The sequence below is a fragment of the Miscanthus floridulus genome, chromosome 6 (assembly GCF_019320115.1).
Source record: "Miscanthus floridulus cultivar M001 chromosome 6, ASM1932011v1, whole genome shotgun sequence".
Classification (NCBI taxonomy): domain Eukaryota; kingdom Viridiplantae; phylum Streptophyta; class Magnoliopsida; order Poales; family Poaceae; genus Miscanthus; species Miscanthus floridulus.
Window position 1 is genome coordinate 22,022,767 of NC_089585.1, and position 26,440 is coordinate 22,049,206.

At 41.3% G+C, this 26,440-nt stretch overlaps 1 protein-coding gene across 1 annotated transcript; it reads right to left on the reverse strand.

The window, feature by feature from the left end:
* Positions 1-10,826: 10,826 nt before the first annotated feature.
* LOC136457821 (mediator of RNA polymerase II transcription subunit 22a-like) lies at positions 10,827-14,535 on the reverse strand. The gene is made up of 5 exons (XM_066457828.1): positions 14,268-14,535; positions 13,977-14,163; positions 13,826-13,891; positions 12,201-12,435; positions 10,827-10,996 (listed from the first exon to the last, which is right to left on the reverse strand). Exons 2-4 carry the CDS (start codon positions 14,130-14,132, stop codon positions 12,202-12,204), a joined length of 456 nt encoding a protein of 151 aa, XP_066313925.1. The 5' UTR covers positions 14,133-14,163; positions 14,268-14,535; the 3' UTR covers positions 10,827-10,996; position 12,201.
* Between the last annotated feature and the right edge of the window lie 11,905 nt (positions 14,536-26,440).

The following is a 26,440-nucleotide window of genomic DNA, read 5'->3' on the forward strand; positions in this document are numbered from 1 at the left end:
TTTTACAGATCAATAAAAAGCAGTTGTTCCTAACAATGTTTTCCTAAACGGTAAACGGTAGACAGTCGGCGAGGTCTCGTGTAGCGTTTAGACCGTGTACACGGCGTGTACACGGTTTTACACGGATTACTCATTTTTACTTTATTTGTAAAAATAACTATAATAACCTGTGTATATATTCCTATAACATAGATAATATAGAATTACACAACAACGGTTAGTCCAATAATATAGAATTAAGAACCTAAGTGCTAGACCTAATAGCCTAAGTGCCTAATAAAATACTCCCTCCATCCCAAAATAAGTGCACATCTCACTTATCGAGGAGTCAAACTCTTTTAAGTTTGACTAAGTATGTAGAAAGTAATATTAATATTTGTATATTCAAATAATTTTATTATGAAAGTATATTCCACAACTAATCTAATGGTACTTATTACACATCATAAACATTGGTAATATTTTGAAAATAATTTATTTTTAAAATATTACCCAGTGTTCGCCTACACGACCGTGTAGACCGATTACACGGCCATTTTTTACCATTTACACGGCGATCCCGTGTAACCTACCGTTTATGGCCTAAACTGCACGTTCGGCTACCGAGTAGCGATTACACGCCGAGTAATCGGTCTACACGGCCGTGTAGGCGAACACTGGTTCCTAAAAACTTGTTCATTACATTCACTGTTTAATACGTTATCAGCACTGCTTTACTGGACAAGCGAAAGAGAACGACGACGCAGAGGCAACGAAGGCCTCTGAACCATCACCGGTAAGCATGACGAAGATTGACTTACCGTCACATGTTGTTCGTCAACTGTTCTTCGCCCTTCGCCACGTCGGTGGAGTTCGCCGTGGCCCGATCCGCCACCACGGCCACCATGGACAACGCCGCAGCGTCTTCGAGCGCCTTAGGCCTCATGTTCGCCGCAACATTACCATGGTCATGGCCATGGTCCTTTCGGCCGCCTCTTGGACTTCACTGTTCGTGGCTTCCGTTCCAATGCAGTTCCTCGCCGTCGATGGACTCCTATTCGTGGCCGCCATGCTTCTCCTCTGCGCGACCTTCGTCTGCAGAGCCAGCCACCATCTCCTCGCCTTGGCTTGGACGGTGCCGGCCCCAGCAACGCTGCGCCTCTAGCGGTTGAAGCCCCAGCGCCGCCCGTTGATGAAGTGGTTGCCGAGCCCGTCGCCATGTACGTCCCCATGGAGCCGATGTCGCCAGCACCGTCACCGCCTCACTTCTGGTGCGACTTCTGCAAGGAGTTCACCTCAATCCCGCACACGCTTGAGTACTCATACTCGTTGTCGACGCCCACACCAGCCTCTTCGACTCCAGTGGTGATAGGCAACGGTGTCCCCCCGCTCGATCCATGGTTTTTGAACACGTGGGCTGCTCCCGCGCTTGATGCCGTGAAGATTGAGGAAGAGGAGGATGTGGTCACTAGTGTCGGCATCGGCGACATCTTCAACCGCGCAGCGAGATCGGGCGTCTCGCCGTACTTTTTCCTCGACAGGGCCGGACCCTTGGCTCCGCCTCCGGCACGCGCGGCCCCCTTGGCTCCTCCCCTGGCGGTGCCTCCAACTTTGACTGAGGGCACAACCACCACACCCCCACAATTCGCTGCCTCCTCTGCCGCAGGGTGGCCACCGTGGACAGGCGCCCGAGGATCCGCCGGGGGACTTGGAACCCGGCCCTACTCGGTCTCCCGTCACGCGGAGGTGCTCAACATGGCTAGCGGCGGCAGCGGCTTCTACTCCCAGAGGACGGGAACTCCTCCTCGAACTGAAGACCAGCAGCGGTGGCGCAATGGTGGGCGACGACGAGGTGGTTTGCGGCGGCGGCGGCGGCGGCGGTCTCCGAGAAGACAGCGGCGGCAAGAGGTTAGGGTTGAAACCCTAACTGCCGTTCGAACCCTCTTTTATGCGCTGCGCGCGCGGGATGGGCCAGCCCAAGGCCGGTGCCCTAGCCTCCCTCCCCTTCCCTATGCCCGCTCGAATGGGCCAAGCTAGGCCCAAAATCGAAAATGGCTTCAATCCCATTCCAATGGCCTGGCTGGCTCCTTATCTTTTTATTTATTTAATTTCAGCTTTAATTCATATAAGACTCTGTTAGTCTCTTATAATTATTTGCTATTAAATTAAGTACTATTCTGTTTAGTCGTTGACTTTAACTATAGTTGTACTTGTGATATTTTATTATTGTAAAATATCCATTTATGATATTATTCAAAGTATTTGTCCCTGTAAATATGGCAAATCCAATAAATAATATCCTTGTTATTACGACCATGATCTTGCAAATTATTTATTCATTAATCACTTTTGCAATTGATTATTTTATTTAAGCCCCTTTTATGCTTTTTGACTTTAAAGCACAACGCGCTTAAATAATGGATGCGACATTTTATGTATATTTTCTCATCAATTGTATAACGTGCATGTTCCCTATTTGTTTGTTGGCCATACACAAGGTAGCACCACTGTTGCTACTGTGGGATCTACACTAAGTAAATACTTAGTGACTATCCTCAACGTGCGTACCCAATATCATAAATGAGAACATTTTGGTCTACATCTTTTCACAAAGATGACTACCATTAATTCGCATTTCTATTGACCATACACAAGGTAGCACCATAATTGCTACTGTGCGATCTACACTAAGTCCACAACTTAGTGACTATCCTCGACGTGCGTACCCAATTCGTTTGCGAATTGACTAAGGTCTACATCATTCTTGATGACTACCTTAAGACGTTTTTATACAACTTGCATAATTACTTGGCATCTATTGTTAATAAAGACTATGCCCAATTTGAGGTCTACACTTTTAGGGTGACTACCTCCATTATTTCATTATGCACATGAGATCTTTACAACATCAATAATACAATATTTATCTTGTCTCTATTTTGCATCCCATAATTGCAACACACCATAATATTTTAATAACTTAAAATGTTTTGATAGTTTGCCTCGTGTAGGATCAATGACCGTCAAAGAGTTTGATTTGCTTGCTCTAGATGGCCATAATTATCCCACATGGGCTGTGGACGTAAAGGTTAGTCTTGCGTCCCGTGGACTTTATCGAGCTGTGTTACCACCCGAAGAGGGTGTTGCACCACTTGAAGATCAACATATATACACGGCCCTATATCTCATTAGGAGCCATATTCATCATGACCTTAAGGCTGAATACTTGTTGGAAGAGAACCCACGAAATCTATGGAATTCTCTTAAGCAACGCTATGAACAACAAAAGGCACTTATCCTGCCTGCGGCCAACTATGAGTGGACGCAACTTCGCTTACAAGATTTTAAAACTGTGAGTGATTACAACCATGCTGTTCATAGGATTTGCTCAAAGTTGCAATTCTGCGAGAAAGAACCTACAGATGCGGATAAAATAGAAAAGACTATGTCTACTATGCTTCTCTCTGAAAGGATTCTTCAACAACAATACCGTGAAAGGCGTTTCTAGGTTTATTCTGAGCTTATACAAACTTTACTTGAGGCCGAAAAACATTCTGAACTTATGGTTTGGAATAATCAGCAGCACCCCGTAGGGTCTGCTCCATTGCCTGAAGTACATGCTTACACTTAGAATAAACCTAAATTTAATGGTGGACTTTCTAAAACCCATCCTCAGAGAAATTCTAAGAAAGGTAAAAAACAACGCAGACGCAATAAGAAATCCCAAACTCGTGTTTCCAACAATGGTAAGAACATTTTCAAACATAGGAATAACAAACCTGTGTGTCAGAAGTGTGGTTGTTATAGCCATGCTACAAAGAAATGTCGTACCCCAAGTCATCTTGTTATTCTCTACTTAAAGTCCGTGGGTCATGGACGTGACCCCACCAGGAATGAGGCTAGTTGTTCGCAACAAGTTCCAATGGAACCAAGCAGCAACAACATACGAGGAGGCGATGATCTTGCTGATACGGGGAATATGATCGTGGAATATGCATCCAACGACATATTTGGAGACTTTGAATAGGCTCCCAATCCCTTAGATTCTCATGTCTTTATGTCCTAGTGATTATAATAGTTAAAATAATCTATGTCCTATGTGTTGTAAATATTTAATAATGTCATCACTATTTGGTTTGAATATCCAATAAATGTAATGTAAACATTTGATATTCAATAAATAAAGTATGTATTCTATATATCATCAAAGAGTTTCATATCAAATTCTTTATTTATATATAGTTTCTACGGGGGTCAATCTGATGGAGGAGGAATTATGCCTAGTGGACAGTGGTACCACTAATTCTATGCTTAGAGAAATAAAGTATTTTTAAACTCGTACAAAAAGACAAGGAAATGTTTTGACAATCGTCGAACGTGATGCTACAATAGTTGGCTCTGGTCGTGCCACTATTGTACTTCCCATGGGTACCCAAATTACAATTGAGGATGCATTATTGTATCCCGATTCAAAGCGTACCTTGTTAAGTTATAGAGATATCTGTCAAAACGGTTTCCATATAGAAACCCGTGATGATAATAATGAGAAAATTCTCCTTGTTACTAAAAATAGCGGATATGGCAAGCGAATTGTTGAGAAAATTCCCTCTTTTCTGTCCGGATTGTACTACACATAAATCAAACCAGTACCGCATGTTGCGTACAAGGTAAATTTTCAGAATGTTGACACATTGAAAATTTGGCATGAACGCCTTGGCCATCCTGGTATAGGGATGATACGAAAAATTATCAGCAATTCTAAAGGTCATGAGTTAATTACTGCTAAATTCCTAAAATCTTCAGATTTTATGTGCACCTCATGCGCTACAGGGAAATTGATCATACGGCCATCGCCCGTTAAGATCTAAAATAAGCCACTAAAATTTCTTGAACGCATTCAAGGAGATATTTGTGGCCCCATACAACCAATGTCTGGACCGTTCAGGTACTTCATGGTTCTAATAGATGCATCTACTCGATGGTCTCATGTGTGTCTTTTGTCCACACATAACCATGCTTTTGTAATAAATATTGCTCAAGTTATTAGACTTAGAGCACATCATCCTGAACATCAAATTCAATCAATTAGAATGGACAATACTGCTGAATTTTCCTCAAAGGCTTTTAACGATTATTGTATGGCTTTGGGAATTCAAGTTCAGCACTATGTCCCATATGTCCATACACAAAATGGTTTAGCAGAATCTCTTATTAAGAGAATTAAACTCATTGCAAGACCGTTATTACAAAATTGCAATCTACCAACTTCATGTTGGGGTCATGCAGTCTTACACGCTGCTGACTTAATTCAATTGCGACCAACTGCATATCACGTAGTCTCCCCATTGCAATTAGTACGTGGGAATATGCCAAATATTTTCCATCTGCGAAAACTCGGTTGCGCTGTATACGTACCGATCTCACTGCCTAAGCGTACTTCTATGGGCCCACATAGGAAACTTAGTATCTATGTGGGATATCAATCTCCATCAATTATCAAATACCTCGAGCCTCTTACAAGGGATTTATTCACGACCCTATATGCTGACTGCATATTTAATAAGGACCATTTTCCGGCATTAGGGAAAGATTTCAAGTACCAAAACAAATGCTAGAAAATCATCTGGAATGCCCAAGGCATTCTCCCCTCAGATCTACGTACTCTAGAGACTGAACAACAAGTTCAGAAAATCATAAACTTGCAACATATTACAAATAACCTGCCAGTAGCATTTACTGATTATAAGGGTGTCACTAAATCCTCTTATCCTGCTCGCAATGCGCACGAAAGAGTGGAGGTACTAATAAAAACCATTCAACTCCCACTTCCAAAGAAGACGGGGAGAAGTACAGCCGCTCCTAAGGATAATGCTATAAGTAAGCGTCCGAGGATATCAAGGGCTGGATCCTCCAAATCAGTAAATCCAAGCCAACCTCAAATTGGTAGACACCCAATAGTGGATAAAAATCCAACATCAGGACCAAATCCACAACCCAGATCAACGGTGCATCCAAATTCTGATCCTAGGATATCGAAACACCCTGACTCCATAGTTTTAGGAAATGTTGAGTCAAATAATAGGGTGAAAGAAATTTCTATTAATTACATAAATTCTGGAGAATCATACGATCGTAAGACTACTGTCGTCGACATGTACTTCTCCATAGCAATTGCAGAAATCTTTCTCAATGATCCAGATCCCAAGACCATGGCAGAGTGCAAAAAACGCTCGGACTAGGCTCAATGGAAAGAAGCAATTCAAGCTGAGATAGCCTCGCTTACTAGAAGAGGGGTATTCACATCTGCAATACCTACACCTTCCAAAGTCTTTCCTGTAGGCTTTAAATGGGTTTTCGTCCAGAAACAGAATGAGAACAACGATGTGGTGAGATATAAAGCGAGACTAGTAGCACAAGGGTTCACGCAGAGACCCGGCATTGATTACAATGAAACCTAATCTCCAGTAATGAGTGGAATTACTTTTCGATACTCAATATCATTGGCAGTTCAAAATCATCTATCTATACAGTTGATGGATGTGGTGACAGCATACCTATATGGGTCACTTGATTCGGACATATACATGAAGGTTCTCGATGGAATCCAAATTCCGAATCCAAACGCAAATTGCAACATGTATTGTGTAAAACTACAAAAGTCATTATATGGCTTGAAGCAGTCGGGACGAATGTGGTACAACTGACTGAGGGAATTCCTTCTAAAGAAAGGATACTCTAACAATGATGATTGCCCATGTGTTTTCATTAAGAAATCTCGAACAGGTTTTTGTATTATATCCATGTATGTTGATGATTTAAATATCATTGGTAGCCCAAAGGATATAGATAAAGCACGCAAACATCTAAAGAGGGAATTCGAGATGAAAGATTTGGGTAAGACCAAGTATTGCCTAGGCTTACAACTTGAGCACCGTCTTTCAGGGATTTTAGTGCATCAATCAGCCTATATCTAGAAAATATTGGAGAAATTCAATATGGATAAATCATACCCTAATAAAACTCCGATGGTTGTTTGTTCCTTAGAAATAGAGAAAGATCCATTTATACCATAGGATATTGGAGAAAAGATGTTGGGACTAGAGATCCCATATCTCAGTGTCATTGGCGTACTTATGTATCTTGCAAATTGCACCAGGCCTGATATCGTATTTGCAGTGAACTTACTAGCTAGGCATAGTGTGGACCCAACTCGCCGTTATTGGACGGGAGCGAAGTGTATCCTCAGATACCTTAATGGCACAAAGGATCTTGGTTTATTCTTCAAGAAAAATCATAATCCCAGTATGATTGGTTATACTGATACAGGTTATTTATCTGATCCTCATAACGAAAAATCCCAAACAAGATTTGTATTCCTACATGGAGGTACAGCTATTTCATGGAAGTTTTCTAAGCAGACTCTGACAGCGACCTCTACTAATCATTCTAAAATTATTGCTCTATATGAGGCATCACAAGAATATGTATGGTTTCGTAGAATGATTAACCACATACAACAGTCATGTGGTATTGGTTCTATGAAGATAATTTCGTTTATGTTACACAGATACAATCAGGTTACATAAAGAACAATATCACTAAGCATATTGTTCCTAAATTGTTTTATCCCCATGAATTACAAGAAAACGGGAAAATAAACATCTTGCAAATCAAGTCATGTGATAATCTCGCTGACCTATTTACTAAGTCCTTACCAATTTCTGTGTTTCAAAAATTGGTACATGGAATTGGTATGCGATGACTTCAAGATTTGCCAGAATCAGGGGGAGACATCTCCTAAATATTGACATGTACTAGCATCATATTATACTCTTTTCTTTCACAAGTTTTACTTACAAGGTTTCTTATTAAAGTTTTTAATGAGGTAATATTAACATAAGTATTTGTCATATTTCCAATTTTCCCCCACCGAGGTTTTTGTGGGAAATATCAAAGACACATATCGCCCTCACAACTCATACATGGGTTTTCCCTGAAAAGGTTTTTCATATGAGTTATCCAAGAGGCAATACCAATAATATGTCGTCATATTTTCTCCTAATTTTTCCACTGGATTTTTACAGGAGTTTTAGCGACATATCACTTTATATTGCTTCTCATATTTTTCCTGAAATGGTTTTTGGGAAGTAATTTATATGTCGTATCTCCAATATTTTTCCCCACCGGGTTTTTTAATGGGATATCAATGACATAGTGATTTATTTAAATCACACTCATATATGCTATTTTCTTCTTATTTTTCTATAAGGTTTAAAAGAGTTTTTATAGCATATCTATACATACATATTCCTCAGATTTTTCCCACACGGTTTTTTTTGAGGAATCCAAGCTTACGGATGCATTGATCTCAAGAAAGATTCGATCAAGGGGGAGTGTTGTGAAACGGTGTCTCCGGGCGAGCAGGCACCTACACACCAACAGACACCTCTCTACTGATGATCTCATCTACGGACACTTAGAATTAGTAGTAGATTAGTAGTTAATCCCGTCACCAAGGGGCCTGTCCTTTGGTAAACGGACCCCTCAAATGTATATAATCCATTTTACAGATAATGAAAAGCAGTTGTTCCTAAAAACTTGTTCATTACATTCACTGTTTAATACAAACAAGACCTTAAGATGCTACTTGGTTCGGAGGTTTTGCTCCGTGATCTGTTTACAAGGTATCCCATACCGTTAGTTTGTGTTTGTTTTAGACAGGCAGTAATCAGTTTGACCAGCTAGTGTAAAGCCCATACCGCCCACCTTTTGGAGTCAGGCCCTGTTCGCTTCAACTTACCGGCCGTACCGTTTCAGCGAAATAACAGTATTTTTCTTTCACAACAAATCAGCATCAGCATCAATCATTTTTTCAGCTAGCCAAATAGGACCTTAATCGTTAACGGCCTGCATGTCTCCCAACAGACGATGATTCGACGACAAAAATGATAACCCCTTCGCGCATAGTCTCCGCCACGGCGCCACCGATGACAGGCCTACCACCGCCGGCGACGTAATGCTTCCGACGGATCCTTGCCGGGGAAAGTGGCCTGCGCCGCCACGGTCCACCTCCATCGCGACCTTCCCCACCGCGGGCCGCTGGTGCCCAACTGTCCACCCCGTGCCGCGCTGCCAAAGTTCACCCACTCCACGCATCTCCTCGTCCGCCGCAGGGTGTGTACGCAGGAGATGGACACTGGCTGCTGGCGTGGCGCTGACTCGCTGACCAATGTCCCGTGAATGATGAAGGCAACCTCTTGGTCTCCATCATCTGATTCTATTACAGACAGGAACCAAACAACATTAGCAGTGCTTTCTATTACCGTTTGCGTTTACATTTACATGCTTTCTATTACCGTTTGCGTTTACATTTACATGATGCAACCAAACACCACCTAAGTCTTTGCCCGGAGTCCCAACCTGAAGTGGAAGCAAAGCCAAGAACAAAAGGTCCCAACCTGAAGAAGTGAAGAGCAAAGCCAAGAACAAAAAGGTAATGGGCCTCTCGGCTCTCGCGGAAGCCAAGGAGGCCATTACAATAGAGGTCGTGGAGGCCGAGGTGGAAAGAGAACATGGCGAGTACCACCATACTGTTTCACATGCGGAGAAAACGTAGGGCACATTTCGAGAGAATTCAAATTCTAAAAAATTGACGATGGAATTGAAGACAAAAGAAACATCAAGATCAAACCCAACAAATCATATCTATCACATGACTGCGTAGGAAGATTCCAGCTTCACACACCCAGTCCTCCAGTCTGTTGGGTCAACCACCGCTACGCAAATTCAAGTAACAAATGGTGGCCCAACATCAGCCTGCATCCTGATTCAGCCCAGTCTAGTATAGTGTAGTACCCGCCACCTCTTCTGGCCAAATTTTAGAGCAACAGGCAACAGTACACTAGTCAACCACTTAACTATAGCAGCAGAATATTCCAAAACAAGAAAAACCAGCCCAATAGTGTTTTGCCAGTTATTGAAGTTAACAACATTCTACCTTCTCTTAATCTCTCAGTTGTCACATATTCACAATCACCTCGAGTCAAGACCACGAAAATAAACGTATCCACAAAGACTACCAAAGGATGCTAAACATAGCGCCCCAGCTCCCATAAAACAGACTAGCATGGTCCATGGCACCAATAACCTTCACTGAAGACGACTTGAAGGTTTGGGATTACCCACACACTGATGCAAACACTTCACACAATATACTCATTGACACTGGAAGTTCTACAGATATCCTATTCATCAAACCTTTTAACAGTATGAATATGGACAGAAGGTTGCTAGAGCTAAAAGGAAACCTTTGTATGTGTTCGAGGGAAAGAAAATCAATGCTATTGGGAAAAACGACATTCCAGTCCCCTTCGAGGGAAACAAAAGTCAAAATAGAAATAATCACATTTGTCATCGTCAACACTGCCATAAAGCAAAGCTACATCGGCATGGAAATTCCTTCACCATTTGGAATTGTAATGGCCCAAAAACCCAACCTTGCCAAAAAAATTTCGATAATTCCTCGTAAAACCCAATCCTATCCCATAATCCTTAGATGATCTCCCGAAGGAGCCTAGCCACTTGCAATCATGCATCAAAATCTGGTTAGTTGAAACTTCTCAAACAAGAGATACCCTTTTTCCTAGCCTAGCTCATCCTAGTTGTTCAGATAATCTATGATGTTCCTTTCCTTTGGCTCGACCTCTCTATCGAGCCCTACCTATCCTTATCAACCTAATGAGATATACTCAACTACCTTATTAGCACATATTAAGTATTGGTGCAGACTTAAGCATCTTATCCACCTCACAAGCATCAGGTACTAATGTATGGTGAGAATGGTGAGAAAAAGAAAAGAGAAATGACTACGTTTGTGGGTTAGTATAGTCAAAAGTAATACAATAGCCTTCAGAAGTGACTATAGTTGTTGTAACTAATAAATTAAAGTATTTTCTACAAAAGACACACCAACCATAGTTATTGTGCCAAGTCTATCAACTGATAACCTGAGATAACCCTGCAACCATGAAGAAAAGAAAATTAATTAATATACAGCTTCTACAAATAATATCAGTAGGCAATATTCAATATTATAAATAAAAATGGTTAACATCTATAGATTAAACAGATTATAAGAACTTCTTGCTGCATTGGTACAGTTTCCATTATTTCAGTAGACAAGTTTCTGTAGCGAATTCAAGTGTGTGGAGTCAATAAAGCAAAAGAAATCTGTCTTCAGTCTTCACTAGTCAAGACCCAGTCAAGTTTATGGGTCAAGACAATCAATTTGATAGCCATCAGCAAGTCCATTATACAAGGTCCTCTAGCATTTATACTTCCCATGTAAAAGCCATGACAGAAGATCCATTTTATGTACTTTTATTAGGTACGCGAATTGAGTGTAGCATATACCAGTTTCGTGTATCCCCATTTTCCTTTGTTTTGAAACCAGGATTCCTTGTATAATTTCATCAATCTCTTAGTTTTTTTCGAACCATTGACTACATTATTTGACATAGTCTAGCAGCTCATCTCTATTTGAGATACCCCACTCACTTATTGCAATTCAGAATTAAATTGATTCTATTGTTGATATATTTGCAATGTACATATCCAAAAGTTTTTCTCTCCAGCCTCCCTCATCCCTTTATTAGAGTATTCAAAATCATACCATAACACTTATATTCATTCCTTTTTCCTTCTAATCTGAATTAGAAATTTCATTTTCTATGATTTTATCTTCTCCTTTGTAAACTATTTATCCTTAAATTATTATAAAAAAAAGGGCGTACCCAGTGCAGAGAGCTCCCGCTCTGTGCGGGGTCTGGGGAAGGGTGTTAGTGGCAAGCCTTACCCTCGCCTGTGCAATGCGAGGAGACCGCGACTCGAACCCGGGACCTTCCGGTCACAGGCGGTAAGACTCTACCGCTTGCACCAAGCCCGCCCTTCCCTTAAATTATTATCAAAAAGAAAAAGAAAAAAAAATATACTAGATAAATAATCAAACAGATATATAACCTTATGAACTATGCATCATGCACCTATATATACGTAAAAGCAAGATACAGCTAGCACTGAGGTTAAATCATTCCACCGGACATTAACACTGCTACAACTTAGTGATACTCCAATGATAGAACAAATAATTGCTGTTAAACCATATGTGAAATGAGTGCATATTGGAAAGACGAGCAATTTTATCCTGGAATGATAAGATTAACCTCAATCATAGGATGGTGACCGCACAACAGATGAGTAGTAGTCTGCCTCTAGCTCCTTGAGGCTTGCTGCTGCCTCCTGCCCAATCCTCTCCAGCATTCTCTCAGTTCCCTCAGCTTGCTGACCCAGCACTTCAATCCTCCTATCCACATTCTCATTCAATGAAGCAAGCCCAGAAAAGATGGCTGTCCTCTTAAGTTCCGACACTAATTTCAACAGAGAGTCTGCTGAATGTACCTAAACACATAAAGACATAAGGGAATATCAGAAATTTTTAGGTTCAAGAGTTGATACATGATTCTTCTTGCCATTTTCATCATATTCTAGAGTTGTGCTTTATGTAAATAACTGACTGCGTATGTCAGAGACAATTAAGCAAAACATCACTTTCCTCTATAGCATATGGAAGGGGGGCATGGTTATTCACCTGTCTTCCATGACCACTTTGTTTATAGTGACCTATGTAGGGTCAATTCTAAGGTAAACTTCTCCTCTTGTCATGTCTATAAGCTGTGTCTACTGTCTATCATGGAACATAGGTTCTAAATGCATGGCTTTAAATGAAATCCAGGTTCTCATGCCCCAACCCAGGTTTATCTTTCTGAGATAGTGCTATGTACATCTACACTTCTCCAGTTATACATAATCAGATCTTGCTTCTACCCAACTGGTCCCTGTTTCAATAATATCCTTATTAATCTAGCTCCTTCATTTTCATTTGGGCGATACCACAACCCCATGGCAGGTCACACCTATAACAGTATCACATTTTGCACTACATATCACCATGGAGCATCCAATGTAATATTACAGACAGACATCTATCTTAGCATATTACTTCCACTGATCGGAGACTTTTTTAATTTTGAGTAGCAATATTTATACAGATATATTACCTTAAATATAAGAGAATCATACATATCATTAAATATTCTTTAGTTTTTATAATGTGTGCTGTCAATCTATACAAAACTTTAGATACTGATGGTCAAAGGTAAAAGAGTTTGACTTAGGACAAACCTAGAAGGACCAATATTTCACCGATCAGAGGAAGCATATCCTTTATGATTCTACAGCCTGGCTATCTCAAGCAGTCAAGCTATAATAAGATTGGAGCCAACAGCTTCTATGTTGTGCATGATATAAACTGATGACAATGACACAAAGGACAGCTGGCTGAACCCAACTCCTCCTTGTCCAGTAAATTAACTAGATTGGAGCCAAGTTGAGCTTGTCAGAACTTAAAACCTGGAAGAACCTCATGCACTGCTTTTATAGTATAGTATGCTTGGAACAAATGTGCAGCCTTCTAGCTTCCCATGCCCAACAGAATCACAAAAGTAAAGCGAAAGTAATATTTCCAGAGAAACGAGAAAGCAATACTCTGTTGCTTTTTATAAGAAAAATCAGGCCATGCAATTTACTTATCTCTCCTCTAACCCCAATTTTGGGGCACTGCATGCTAAAACGGCTTAGAAACCACGGTACAGATTTTTTTGGTGTATAAATATCCTCGCTCCAAAATTTTGCTCATGTATCTAGAAAAATAACTAACAAGGGATGCCTGATTCAGACAGTTTCAGAATCAAATCCGCTAACGGTTGGTGGGCAGCGAGCAGGTCCATACCATGCGGGCGGCGCGCATCTCCATCTGGAAGGCCTCCTGCGAGTTGCGCACAGGCGGATCGTTGATCTAACCATGGCATTCCGAGCTAGGGTTAGTCCAGAGTGCTTCAGGCTGCCGGATCCGAGGGGAAAAGGAGGGCGCACAGACGTACTCGGGCGATGTTGATGAGGGAGGAGAAATTGTCGACGAGGCTGGAGACGTCGGCGTCCGCCTTCTGCAGCAGCGACTTCTGCTTCTGCACCGCGGACGCCGCCGCCGCGGCCGTCGGGCCCGGGGCCGAGCCAGGACCGCCACCTGCTTTGCTCATCGCGGGTGACTGCCGCTTCGACCTCTGTGGGCTGCACGTGAGAGCGCGTCTTGGTTTGTATGTATCCCTCATAATAGAGAGGCCAAATTTCTGCATTCAGCCCATGGCTTTTCTTTTTTTTTTTCTTCTACGCACCTGGCACAGGCAGATCCAATCCCACAGATCGAACTTGTAGAGGTCGACCTCCGTCACCTTCCTCAGAGGTGGTGCACCACAAGCTCCAGGGAACCGAAACGGGTGGGGAAACAGAGGCGCGGGCCAGGTCGCGACAGGCGAGGTCGAGAGACGGCAGCGCGGACGAGGTCCAAAGACAGTGGCGTAGAGTGGAGTAGCTAGGTCGGGTTGGGATGGAGTTGGGAGTCCCAGGCGGAGAAATGGACGGGGCGGCGAGATGAGCCATCGGGACGGGCGTGGCGCGGGGCGGCGAGGAGTCGTCGTCGGGTCGGGGACAGGGCGAAGCCGCGACGGAGACGGACTGGAGCGCGACTCACGATGTGGAGGCGACGGGATGTGCGGGGATGGGGAACAACGGGATGCACTAGACATGTCACTAAGACTTTGCAGACTATCTTCATCTTTTAGCAGTGGATCAATTTTTGTTTGTTTAATCATAGTATGCTATGTTGTTTTGGTTAATTTGTGGTTTGCTGTGTAAATTTTAGTCGGCATGCGGAGAGGATCTTTGGGATGGCACAATGGCATGGTCTGCGCACAAAGCTTGGAGCTTGGAGGGTAACCTCTTGATTCATATAGAATTTGCTACTTGATTTAAGCGCGTTATCTAGAGCCTACTTAATGTTTACTGTGCTCCTGATTGAGTTTTCTTGGAAACTTATGACCCAGGTAAATATTGCCCGTGCTATCAACACAATACAAGCTAACAAAGTCACTGAAGAGGGGACACAAGGGATGCAAGGCTTGATGATCCGCTGATTTGAGGTGGGCCTGTGAATCGAGATTATAGCGTGAGATTGGAAGATCGATCTTTTTGTACGAGACAAATTGTAATGATTTAGATCCTGTGACCATGCCGGATAGTGAAGCATGCTAAGCAATATCGTTGTTCCTTGTATTTGGTCAGACAACCATGCAGCGCAGGTCAGTTACACATACCAATTTTTTCGACACGAGCCATGTTCATTTCTTTTATAATCCGTCTTTTTCAGCTTGTTTTTTAGCGAAAACAGCGTTTTTCTCTCACAACAAATCAGCCGGAACAGTATTTCGGCTTGTTTTTTCAGCGAAGCGAACGGGGCCATGATGCAGTCTGTCCTGATAAATTTCTTTCACTGATATTTTTTACCTTTCCAAATTTTGATCATCATCATCAGCCTGTTCGTTTGGCTGTGGCGTATTTTAAACGATCGTAAATTTCCAGTCGGAACAGTATTTTTCTCTCACACAAACCAACCAACAGTACTCCTTCACGAACCAGTAACGATACGAACCAGCCAATCGAACAGGCTGCATGTGTTCGATCAGAGCATCTTGTGATATCCTTATTATTTTACTTTCCTCGTCGGATGGTTGGACTTGTGCACGAAGCCACGAACAGTATTGTTCTTCCGCTCTGCATTTTTGTTTTTCTTCCGGGTGTTACAGTCTGATTTTTGTTCTACGGTTAGCAAATTAATTTTACATCATTACCATCGCACTAGAAAATTTCGTCACTTACCCATAAAAAAAGATCCATGGTTTTATTTAAATTAATGAAGTAATATGCAGAAGATTAAAATTTTGTAAATACACGTTTTTGTTATATGAACTAAAATGTGAATGCAAAATGCATTTCTATTCCTCTGAAATACAACACCTTATTATCACCTAGGATAATAACTTTACAGATCATCATACAAGAACAACAAATTCAGCACTTTCTATAGAACCCCACGAGTAGAGCAAGAAATTTATTTAAAACTTTTTATATGTCGCCTTTTGGCTTGTGATTCCATGGATAATGTGTGAGCATTTTATCTTTTGGAAGTCTTCTGCTTCTCTTTGAGGATTTCCATTATCTTCTCTTTGCATTTTTGTCATTCAAACGTCATAGAGATATATGGAAACTACAATGGTCATCAATTGCACATTTGTAATTGCTGTTATGTAAATTTGCTGAAGAAACTGGAACAAAATTTTCTTCATCAAAGAATCGAGCAAACTGTAAGATAATTTGCTGCTCTCTTTTGATTGATTGCTGCAGAATAGGATTAGCTGCTGGTCAGCTCTCTTACTGTCCATCCTAGTTGCTGTAGCAGTATGGCAATAGGCCATGTATGTAGTGGCTTACCTCAGCCATGTAGAATAGTTGGGCTGAGCTAAGCCTTGTACTATTATACTAGGAGTTGGTGTACTCACCATACTCACCTGGTAGAGGTACTAGAACTTGTATATGTACTAAGGCATTTCAGTAAGAGAAAAGGAAGCTCGTTGCTGCACTTCAAGCGTGTGTGTGCTGTGCTGTGCTCTCTGTTCTCACCCCTTCTTCTACCTCTAGCCATGGTGTGTATGAGAGTGCTCGTGAGCTGATTACTCACCTGTGCAGAGGTTTTCCATGCCAACACAAACTTGCATAGTTGCATTGCATATGCTACTATGCTAGTCAGCCTTGCAAAAATGTGATGTACATTTTTGTCAGTGAAGCTTTAGAGACTTGCTCTTCTTGATTCAAAAACCTATACATATGTATTTTTGTGTTTATAACGTCTTTGTTTCTTGGTGTAATTCGCCAGGCTTGTTACTATCGCGCTAGCCTTTATAGGTAGGCAACCACATCCTTTGAATTCCATGGTGTAGAGAATGGCATGCAATCACAGTCTCTCCTGTACCAGAATCTTTTCGATCAGATTAGCAAGTGGAAATCAATCCGTCCTCGCCTTGCTCAAATCAATACAAATGCAATTAGATACAAGTAGAAGATAGACACACTCAACAGCGAAGAAACACTGAAACGCTGAAACTTTTGACCGCATGCGTAGTTTAGTTCCTTTTGCTCATTTAACTGCATGACTTATTTACTACAGTAGCAGTATCAGTTTACCGACAGCATTATTTGCTTGTGGAAGGAAGCAGGAGGATGGCGGCAGGCAGCGTCAGTTCTCGGTTGCGTAGGCAGCAGCCCATCCAAGTTTTAGGCACGACGAGAGCATTGAAAACATGCCTGAATATCAGGTGCATGCACTGGGAGTATATATATGTGTAGTAACTTTTTTAAACTTTGCACTGCGAGATGTGTAGATAGATGAGTCAAAACTCTGATTATTGCAGTTGCTCCACTTGGACAGATATTTGTCCTAAGTGCTAACTCCATTGGTATCGTCATCATCCATACATGCATGGATGAGTTTAACTGAAGAAATGGACTCAGGTAGTGGAGTGTGGGGTGAGCAAAAGGTTGTAAGAGAGACGAGCTAGCTACCCTTTTTTCGCAGCATAACTATGATCGATTGATCTCTTTCTTGGCAATTACTTCTCTGCGCCACATAAACTAAATTAATTGTTAGATTATCTGTCTAAATCCTTTTTCCCTCGAGGTCGTTTCAGGCAGTTAACTATGAGAAACGTGTTCTAAAAGCGTGTGAAGTAGGAAAAAAAGCAGATGATGTTGGTTTTGTTTTTTCAGCTGTTCTGGAAAGATTATTGCCTGTATAAATTCCATTTCCCTCGAGGTCATTTGAGCTAGTTAACTACGAAAAGTCATTGTAAAGGCATGGAAAGTAGGAATCCAGCATGATGTTGGTTTTTCTACTGTTCTGGACAGATACTAGCTAGTAGTATACCAAACAATAATGTCACAAACGCAGGTGCATACCAAATAACAAATACTTATATGAAAATGAAACTGGCAGCATCAGCAGCCACTGACTAATGATTAATCAGCAAGATTAATGGATAGATTTTGATTAGCTATCATTCATCCAGATGCGCCATTACAGGGAAAGCATATATAGACATGAAGCACTGACGCTTGCCATTTCACCAACCATCTTTTGGTATGTGCCTCATGTGTTCAATATAAACTAATGAAATATTGGCTTCTCTGACTCTTGTAGCCTTGTCGGCTGTATTCGCATCTGGTTGCGTTGACATCATAGCCATCAGCATCGCAAAAAGGGCTGTTTCCTTCTGTCATGGTGCAAAATTGGGGGGAGGGGGTCCCCACATCATTTCTTTTTCTAAGAAGTTTATTTTTGCCGCCGATGAGTTTGATTTTGGCTGCTAAATTAAAAAAAATTCAGATATTTGACCACTAAGGCCATGTTCGCTTGTCTTATAATCCGTACTTTTCAGCTTGTTTTTTTCAGCTGGAACAGTATTTTTCTCTCACAGCAAATCGGCCGAAACAAGGTTTCAGTTTGTTTTTTTTAGCGAAGCGAACGGAGCCTAAACTATGAAAGTCAGTCAAATATGGTCCTCTAGCTTGTTTCAAATGTGGTTTTGCCCATATACATATGTTCTACTAAAAATAATAAAAATATGGCTTAGAGTGCTTTCTAAAAAGTCATAACCAAATAATTCTGAATAAGAAAAATATGAATCCATTACCATAAATTTTCTAAAAATAAAATCTTATGCTGGTGCCCTATTTTACAATTATTCTGGTCTTATATTGTTGCTAGTGTTTTATTGATAGTAGTTATGACTGCTATTTATTTAAATTATTATTTTTTCGTATTAATTTATGTTGATAGGACGATTAAATTGATTGAATGATGTTTGAACCAGTACCTTGTTTTACCTATATGATCATTCAAGATAAAGTAAAACGCTAGCCATGGAATGCTTAAACAAGATCTTTGTAGTGGAGCATGCCATCCGTGATGTTTGTGTCACCTTCGAGATCCTCCATGATCTCAGTATGTTGAATCATTTTGGTCGATCTCTCTTGGTCCAATATAGCACAAAGCAAAAATCTAAAGAAATAAGTCTCATCACTACGAGTAATAGAATGCTAACAATATGAACAAATAAGATCAAAATAATTATAAATAGAGTACCAGCATGAAAAAAGTTTACCAGATTCCTTCTGCTTTAAAATGAATTAGTCATAATTTTTTAGGTATTAAGACAGATTCAGCATGAAAAAAGTTTACCAGATTCCTTCTGCTTTAAAATGAATTAGTCCTAATTTTTTAGGTATTAAGACCGATTTTTTTATCCAAAAAATACTTGTACAGGAAATAAATTCACTTTTCAAACCAGCAATGCTATATTTGCTAGGTTTTTATATTTTGATGGCAAAAAATTATCTAGCTTTTTAGTTCAATAGTTAAAATCAGACTTTCTTCAATGGTCATATATAGACTTTTTCACGAGAGGGTTCTTTGTTAATTGATTTTATTTGTGTATGTTTTTTTTATTTTAGACGCGCAATCATCATGTAAGGGACCGTGACGCCTAAGAGGGAGGTGAATTAAGCAACTTAAAACTCTAACTCTAAACTATGGTCTCTTTTTATCCTTAGCAAAAACCTATGCAAAAGATAAACTATCTAAATGTGCAACTACGGTTTTACTAATGTGTTGCTATCTCTACCGTAAAAAGGAGTTATGCAACCTAGGTTCCAAACCTATCAACTATCATATCACTAAGCTAGGAAAGTAAAGCACAAACCAAGATTGCAATATAAATACGGAAGCTAAAGAGTAAGATAGAGATATGCAAACTTCCGTCGACGACTCCGGTATTTTTACCGAGGTATCGAGAAGCGCACAAGCTTCTCCCTAGTCCTCGTTGGAGCCCCTCGCAAGGAATCCCTCGCAAGGGCCAATCTTCTAGTCGGGTAACTCCGTGGATAACCCCGGGCCTTCTCCACGCATAAGTGGGTCTCTGGTGTGCCTTCCGACAAGTCTCTCCTGGACCGCTCCCTGCCGTCTTCACTATCAAGCTTCTGGCCGAACCGTCGCGGGCTTTGCTCCCTTCGGTACATGGTGGCGACCACACCACAAACACGGTTGATGTGATCTCGCAAGACTACAAGCCCTCCTATGTACAACAATGGTGCGTGCAAGCACCGAGTGGTAAGAGGTGTGCAAACCTCACTAAACACTAGTCCTAAACCTAAAGCAAGCGTATAAGCGGTGGTTTAACTAACCTAAGCACTTCGCAAAGCACCTACGCTAATCACCGAATGTATCACTAAGCACTATACAAGTGGAGATCACTAAAGTGGTGTATCAACCCGCTAGGTATATTTCCTTAGCTCTCCACACTTGTCTTCGCCGGTTGGAGGCATATTTATAGCCCCAAATGAGAGAACTGGCCGTTTGAATCAAAACCAACGTTTCTGTTAGTGACCGAACGCTGATCACGTCCCGATCGGACACGTCCTGTACTACCGACCGTTGGAGCGCGCGCGTTGATCGAACTCTGGACCAAGTCCGGTCTCACTCGATCGGACATGTCCGGTCACACTGGCGCCGCTCTGGAACCTTTCTGGACATGATCAGACGCTACTTCTTGGTGCATCCGGTCGTCTTGCTGTTGTCTTCGGTTACATTGAGAACGTTGCCATTGATGATGAACAGTGAAGTCCGTGCGTTTGGTCACTACCTCGCTCAGCGTCCGGTCACTGCTGCTGATGCCTACTGTTGCCGAGTAACTGATCGGACGCGTTCGGTCCTCATAGGGCCACGTCTAGTCACCTCTGGCAAGCTCAATTCTTCATGATCTTGCGTCCGGGTTGGTTTTCATCTTCGTGCTTGGAGTTTGCTTGATATCTTGGGTCTTCTCTTGTGCTTCTAGGGTCTTAATTATGGTGTTAATCGTGTGATCATCATATCGCCTTCGTCCAAGTCATGTCTTGCACCCTATTGAACTATAAAATAATTACTTACAAATTCATTAGTCTAATTTGGTTGTGTTGGTCATCATACACCAAAATCCAAAGTAAATAGGCCTAGGGTCCATTTTCCTTACAATCTCCCTATTTTTGGTGATTGATGACAACACGACCAAAACAAGCAAATAATAAAAATTTTGGAATTTAAAAACTATTTACTTGCTAGGATGCAATGTAAAGGGCAAGGTTATATGATGCTAAAAGATACCACATGTAAACATCTTTGGAAACTTATCTTGCCCTTGCAAATGTCCCCATGTGGCATTATGGATTTAAGCCTCCCCCTAACTCCATAATCCACTATCCTCCCTTTCTTAGATCATTACCACTTATAAATTATTATGATCAGGCTTATTTTTGGTTCTACAAATTCTCTCCCTTTAGAAAGACATTAGTAGCATAAGAGAGGGTCAAACTTTGTGATCCTTTGTATGTGGAGTGGAATAGGTCACAAAATTTGACTCTCACATTACATAGACTAAGCTCCCCCTAAATATATACATACATATGATGGAGAATGTAGTTTATGCATAATTGGCAAATTAATGCTCAAGGGATTTTAATCTATATAATGCATGGAGAAAGCATATAAATACCAAAGTGAAATCAACATGATGATACCGATTTAGAAATACCACATGTGGAAACCAATTTGATTTATACCACTTGCAATAGGTGGTGGATATTTGAAGTATGATGCTTAACTCCGGAGACTCCATTTTCCTTGCAATGAGACTACTACACATATGATAAGCTTAAAAAGGTGTTAGTCTCAAAGCATCCAACTTATAGAGTAACCTCCCCCTAAATTTATGCACACAAGTATGGAATACTTGTAGGAGACATGCATATTGATTTTAGAATAAAAAATACCACTTGAAAGACGACATCACATGAATGTGAGAATCATTTTCAAAAGTGATATTCGGGAGAAATTATCTATAATTTTGACTTTGGCACATATTAAATGAACAATTGTAAACAAGCTATGTGCTGTGCTCCTAAATAATTTAAACCATGTAGGTTTGCTCCAAGGTTTAAGAGTGAAACCGAGCAAGCCTACCATAAGATATACCTAGTGTATGTAAGACAAAAGATTAAACGTGCAAATACAAACCTAGGCATGAAAAGGAACTAGATGCTAATTGAAATTGCAAGAAATTAAATATAGTTACATAACATGGGAAGGGGAATTTGGGTCCATAGTATTCACTAACCCACTTGGTAATTACCTTGTCCATAATGATGCACCCCATGAAATGCATCTATACTTTGCCAAGTCTCCAAATTTCCCAAAGTCCATCAGACTTCTCACTTCCTTTTTAGGATCCAAACCTTCTTGGTGCTCTTCATGTTAGAAATAATCTCCTTTAGCACCCAAATATGTTTGGCCCCATTGTTGGCTTGCTTGTTCACCTTGATAGCCACCACCTTGTCATTTTTCTTCTTCTTCAAGAGATAAGGTGTGGAGGCTTTTTTGTACACCTTGTTGGTGTAGGTGTTGAAGAGCTTGCTTGTTTCCTTTTTGTTTTTCTCTTTCTTCTTAGCTCCTCCCCCATTCTTCACCTTGCACTCATAGGACTTGTGGCCTTCCCTGTGGCACACATAGCAAACCACGGCTTGTCCTTCATCAAGCTTCTTCACTCCCTTAACGGTGTTATCTTGATAATGTTGGGCTTGCTCTATTTTGCCTTTTACTTGAGTCAAGTCCTTGGTAAGGCGAGCCACTTCTTGCTTGAGTTGCTCATTCTCCATTGCAACCTCTTGTGTGCATGTATCTACAATAACTTTCTTAACACAAACTTAGTTGCACAAGGGTGAGTTTAAACATAAATCATTGCAAGAAGTAGAGGCATCCTTTTTAGGCATATCAGAGATAGAACTTTTCTTTCTAGGTGCCTTGGTGAGAGTTGTACCGACGGCTTCAAGATTAGCAACTTTATTAGTTAGCTCATAACAATGTTTGCACATAGTTTCCATTTTAGCAAGCAAACTTTTATAAGCATCTTGTGAGCTAGCTAACTTTTCTTTTTAATTTTTCATTTTTCTTTATAAGTTACTCATCATTGATTGTGCATGTATTTGTTGTTGCACTAGCCTCAAGTTGCTCAATTTTAGTAGATAGTTCAATACTAAGATTAGCAAATGTCTCATTTTGTTCAAGCAAGGTTTTATATGCTTTTTGTGAACTATCTAGCTTTTCTTGCAATATTTTTAGCTTCTTTTGTTGGCTAGTGCAAGCCTTAGCATATTTAATATTTTTTTGCACAAGTTCATTAAGAGAAGGCATTTCATCATCACTATCACTCTCACTAGAGGATGAGCTTTCGTTACCTCATGCCATAAGGCACACACGAGAAGAGCTTGATGATGAGTGCTTGTGGCCTCGCCTCTTGTAATGGTCTTCTTCTTCACTTGAAGAATCATCCCATGACCTTATTGATGTGAGGGCTTTGTCCTTGCACGCCTTCTTCTTTGTCTTGGGTGTGGGCTTGTTTGGATAAACTTCCATAAAGTGCCCCAACTCACCGCATCCATAACATCCTTTATTTCTTTGCTCATTTCTTTTATTGGTGAAGATGAAATCTTGAATTTGGATGGGCACACCCTTAATATTGAGCCTTTGGATCATCTTCTCCACATTGTTGATAAGTTTGATTGATTCTTCATCAAGGTCAGAGGTGGTGGAGGAAGATTGATCATCATCACTTGAATCTTCACCATCATTATCATCATCATCATCATCATCATCATCATCATCATCATCATCATCATCATCATCATCATCATCATCATCATCCTCATCTTCTTCTTCATCTTCACTTGAGGAGCTTGAGCTTGTCTCAACTTGCTTGCCCTTCATCTTCTTTTTCTCACTACATGCGAGAGCTTTGCCTTTGCTTAATGATGAGGCTTCTTCTTGACCCATCTTTCGTGATATTTCAAATGCCACTATCTTACCAATGACTATGGCTGGGGTCATGGTGCTCAAGTCCTCCATGTTGTGAAGGATGGTGATGATGCTTACATATTTCTTTTGCGGTAGCACGGAGATGATCTTCCTCACGATGTCCGCATTATCTAACTTCGTTAATCCTATTGAATAGAGCTCATTGATAATTAGATTCAAATGAGAATACATATCACGAACAAGCTCATCATCATTCATTTTAAAGGAATCATAATTTTGTTTAGCTAGATAATGTTTTTGCTCACAGACATTAGTTGTGCTGTCATGGAGCTCTTGGAGCTTTAACCAAATTTCATGTGCCGTATTTAAAGTGAACACTTGGTTAAACACATCTATGCTAAAAGATTCAAACAAGCAATTTTTAGCTCTAGCATTGAAATAAATTTATTTTTCTTCACTCTTTTTGGGTTTATTGAGATTCTTAATGGGTTTCATCCCGTCACGAGTGACTCGCCAAACACCCAAATCTACTACCTCAAGGTGACAAGCCATTCTAGCTTTATAGTAGGGGAACTTAGTGCCATCAAAGTGCGAAGGCCTAGAGGTATCCATCCCAACCACTTTAAATAGCGTCGGCTCAGTGGCGGTGAAGCCAAAGGTCCAAATTGAGCCAACTGGCTCTAATACCACTTGTAAGGTACCATGACACCTAAGAGGGGGGGTGAATTAGGCAACTTAAAACTCTAACTCTAAACTATGGCCTCTTTTTATCCTTAGCAAAAACATATGCAAAAGATAAACTATCTAAATGTGCAACTAAGGTTTTGCGAGTGTGTTGCTATCTCTTCCGCAAAAAGGAGTTATGCAACCTAGGTTCCAAACCTACCAACTAGCCCATCACTAAGCTAGGAAAGTAAAGCACAAACCAAGATTCCAATGTAAATGCGGAAGCTAAAGAGTTAGGTAGAGATATGCAAACTCCCATCGATAACTTCGGTATTTTTACTGAGATATCGAGAAGCACGTAAGCTTTCTCCTAGTCCTCGTTGGAGCCCCTCACAAGGAATCCCTCTCAAGGGCCAAGTTCCTGGTCGGGTAACTCTATGGATAGCCCTAGGCCTTCCCCACGCGCAAGTGGGGCTCCGGTGTGCCTTCTGGCAAGCCTCTCCTAGACCGCTCCCCGCCGTCTTCACTATCAAGCTTCCGGCCAAACCGCCACGGGCCATGTTTCCTTTGGTACATGGTGGTGGCCACACCACAAACATGGTTGGTGTGATCTCGTAAGACTACAAGCCCCTCAGATGTACAATAATGGTGCACGCAAGCACCGAGTGGTAAGAGGTGTGCAAACCTTACTAAACACTAGGCCTAAACCTAGAGCAAGAGCATAAGCAGTGGTCTAACTAACCTAAGCACTTCGCAAAGCACCTACGCTAATCACTGAATGTATCACTAAGCACTATGCAAGTGGAGATCACTAAAGTGGTGTATCAACACCCTTGGTATGTTTCCTCAGCTCTCCACACTTGTCTTGTCTGGTTGGAGGCATATTTATAGCCCCAAATGAGAGAATTAGCCGTTGGAATCAAAACCAATATTTCTGCTAGTAACCGAACGCTGATTAGGTCCTGATCAGACGCGTCCGGTCTTGCCAACCATTGGAGCACGTGCGTTGATCGAACTCTAGGCCGAGTCTGGTCTCACTCGATCGGATGCGTCCGATCGCGCTGGCGCCACTCTAGAACCTTTCTGGACATGATCGGATGGTACTTCTTGGTGCGTCCGATCGTCCTGCTGTTGCATCCGGTTATGCTGAGAACGTTGTCATTGATGATGAATAGTGCAGTCCATGAGTCTGGTCACTGGCTCGCTCAGCATCCGGTCACTGCTGCCGACGCCTGCTGTTGTCGAGCAACTGATCGGATGTGTCCAGTCCTCATAGGGCTGCGTCCAGTCTTCTCTGCCGAGCTCATTTCCGCTTGGTTCCCATCTTCGCGCTTGGACTTTGCTTAATATCTTGGGTCTTCTCTTGTGCTTCTTGGGTCTTGCTTATGGTGTTGATCGTGGGATCATCATGTCGCCTTCGTCCAAGTCACGGCTTGCACCCTATTGAACTACAAAACAATTACTTGCAAATTCATTAGTCCAATTTGGTTGTGTTGGTCATCAAACACCAAAATCCAAAGTAAATGGGTCTAGGGTCCATTTTCCTTACACATCATACTATAGTTGATGACATGCGTCGCACGTGACTATACCCTACACTAAACGACGATCTGAGCTGGAGGGAAAGGACATGTGGTTGTCTGACGAAACAAGCAAGAAGCGCACATGCCCTGTGCAGGCCTAAATAATACAAATTACTTTGGATTTATTTTCTCCCTTCCCTCATCCCACACATTCCGCATGCCTGCTGCTTGCAACTTGTAAGGCTTGTGTTTCAAATTATAAGCTACCACTAGCATTCATGATGATTATCCTATAGTTAGTTATTATCTAGAAAAAGACATTAGAGCGAGCAAAGCACTACGCTCATTTGTATCATTGTATCCACCCCAC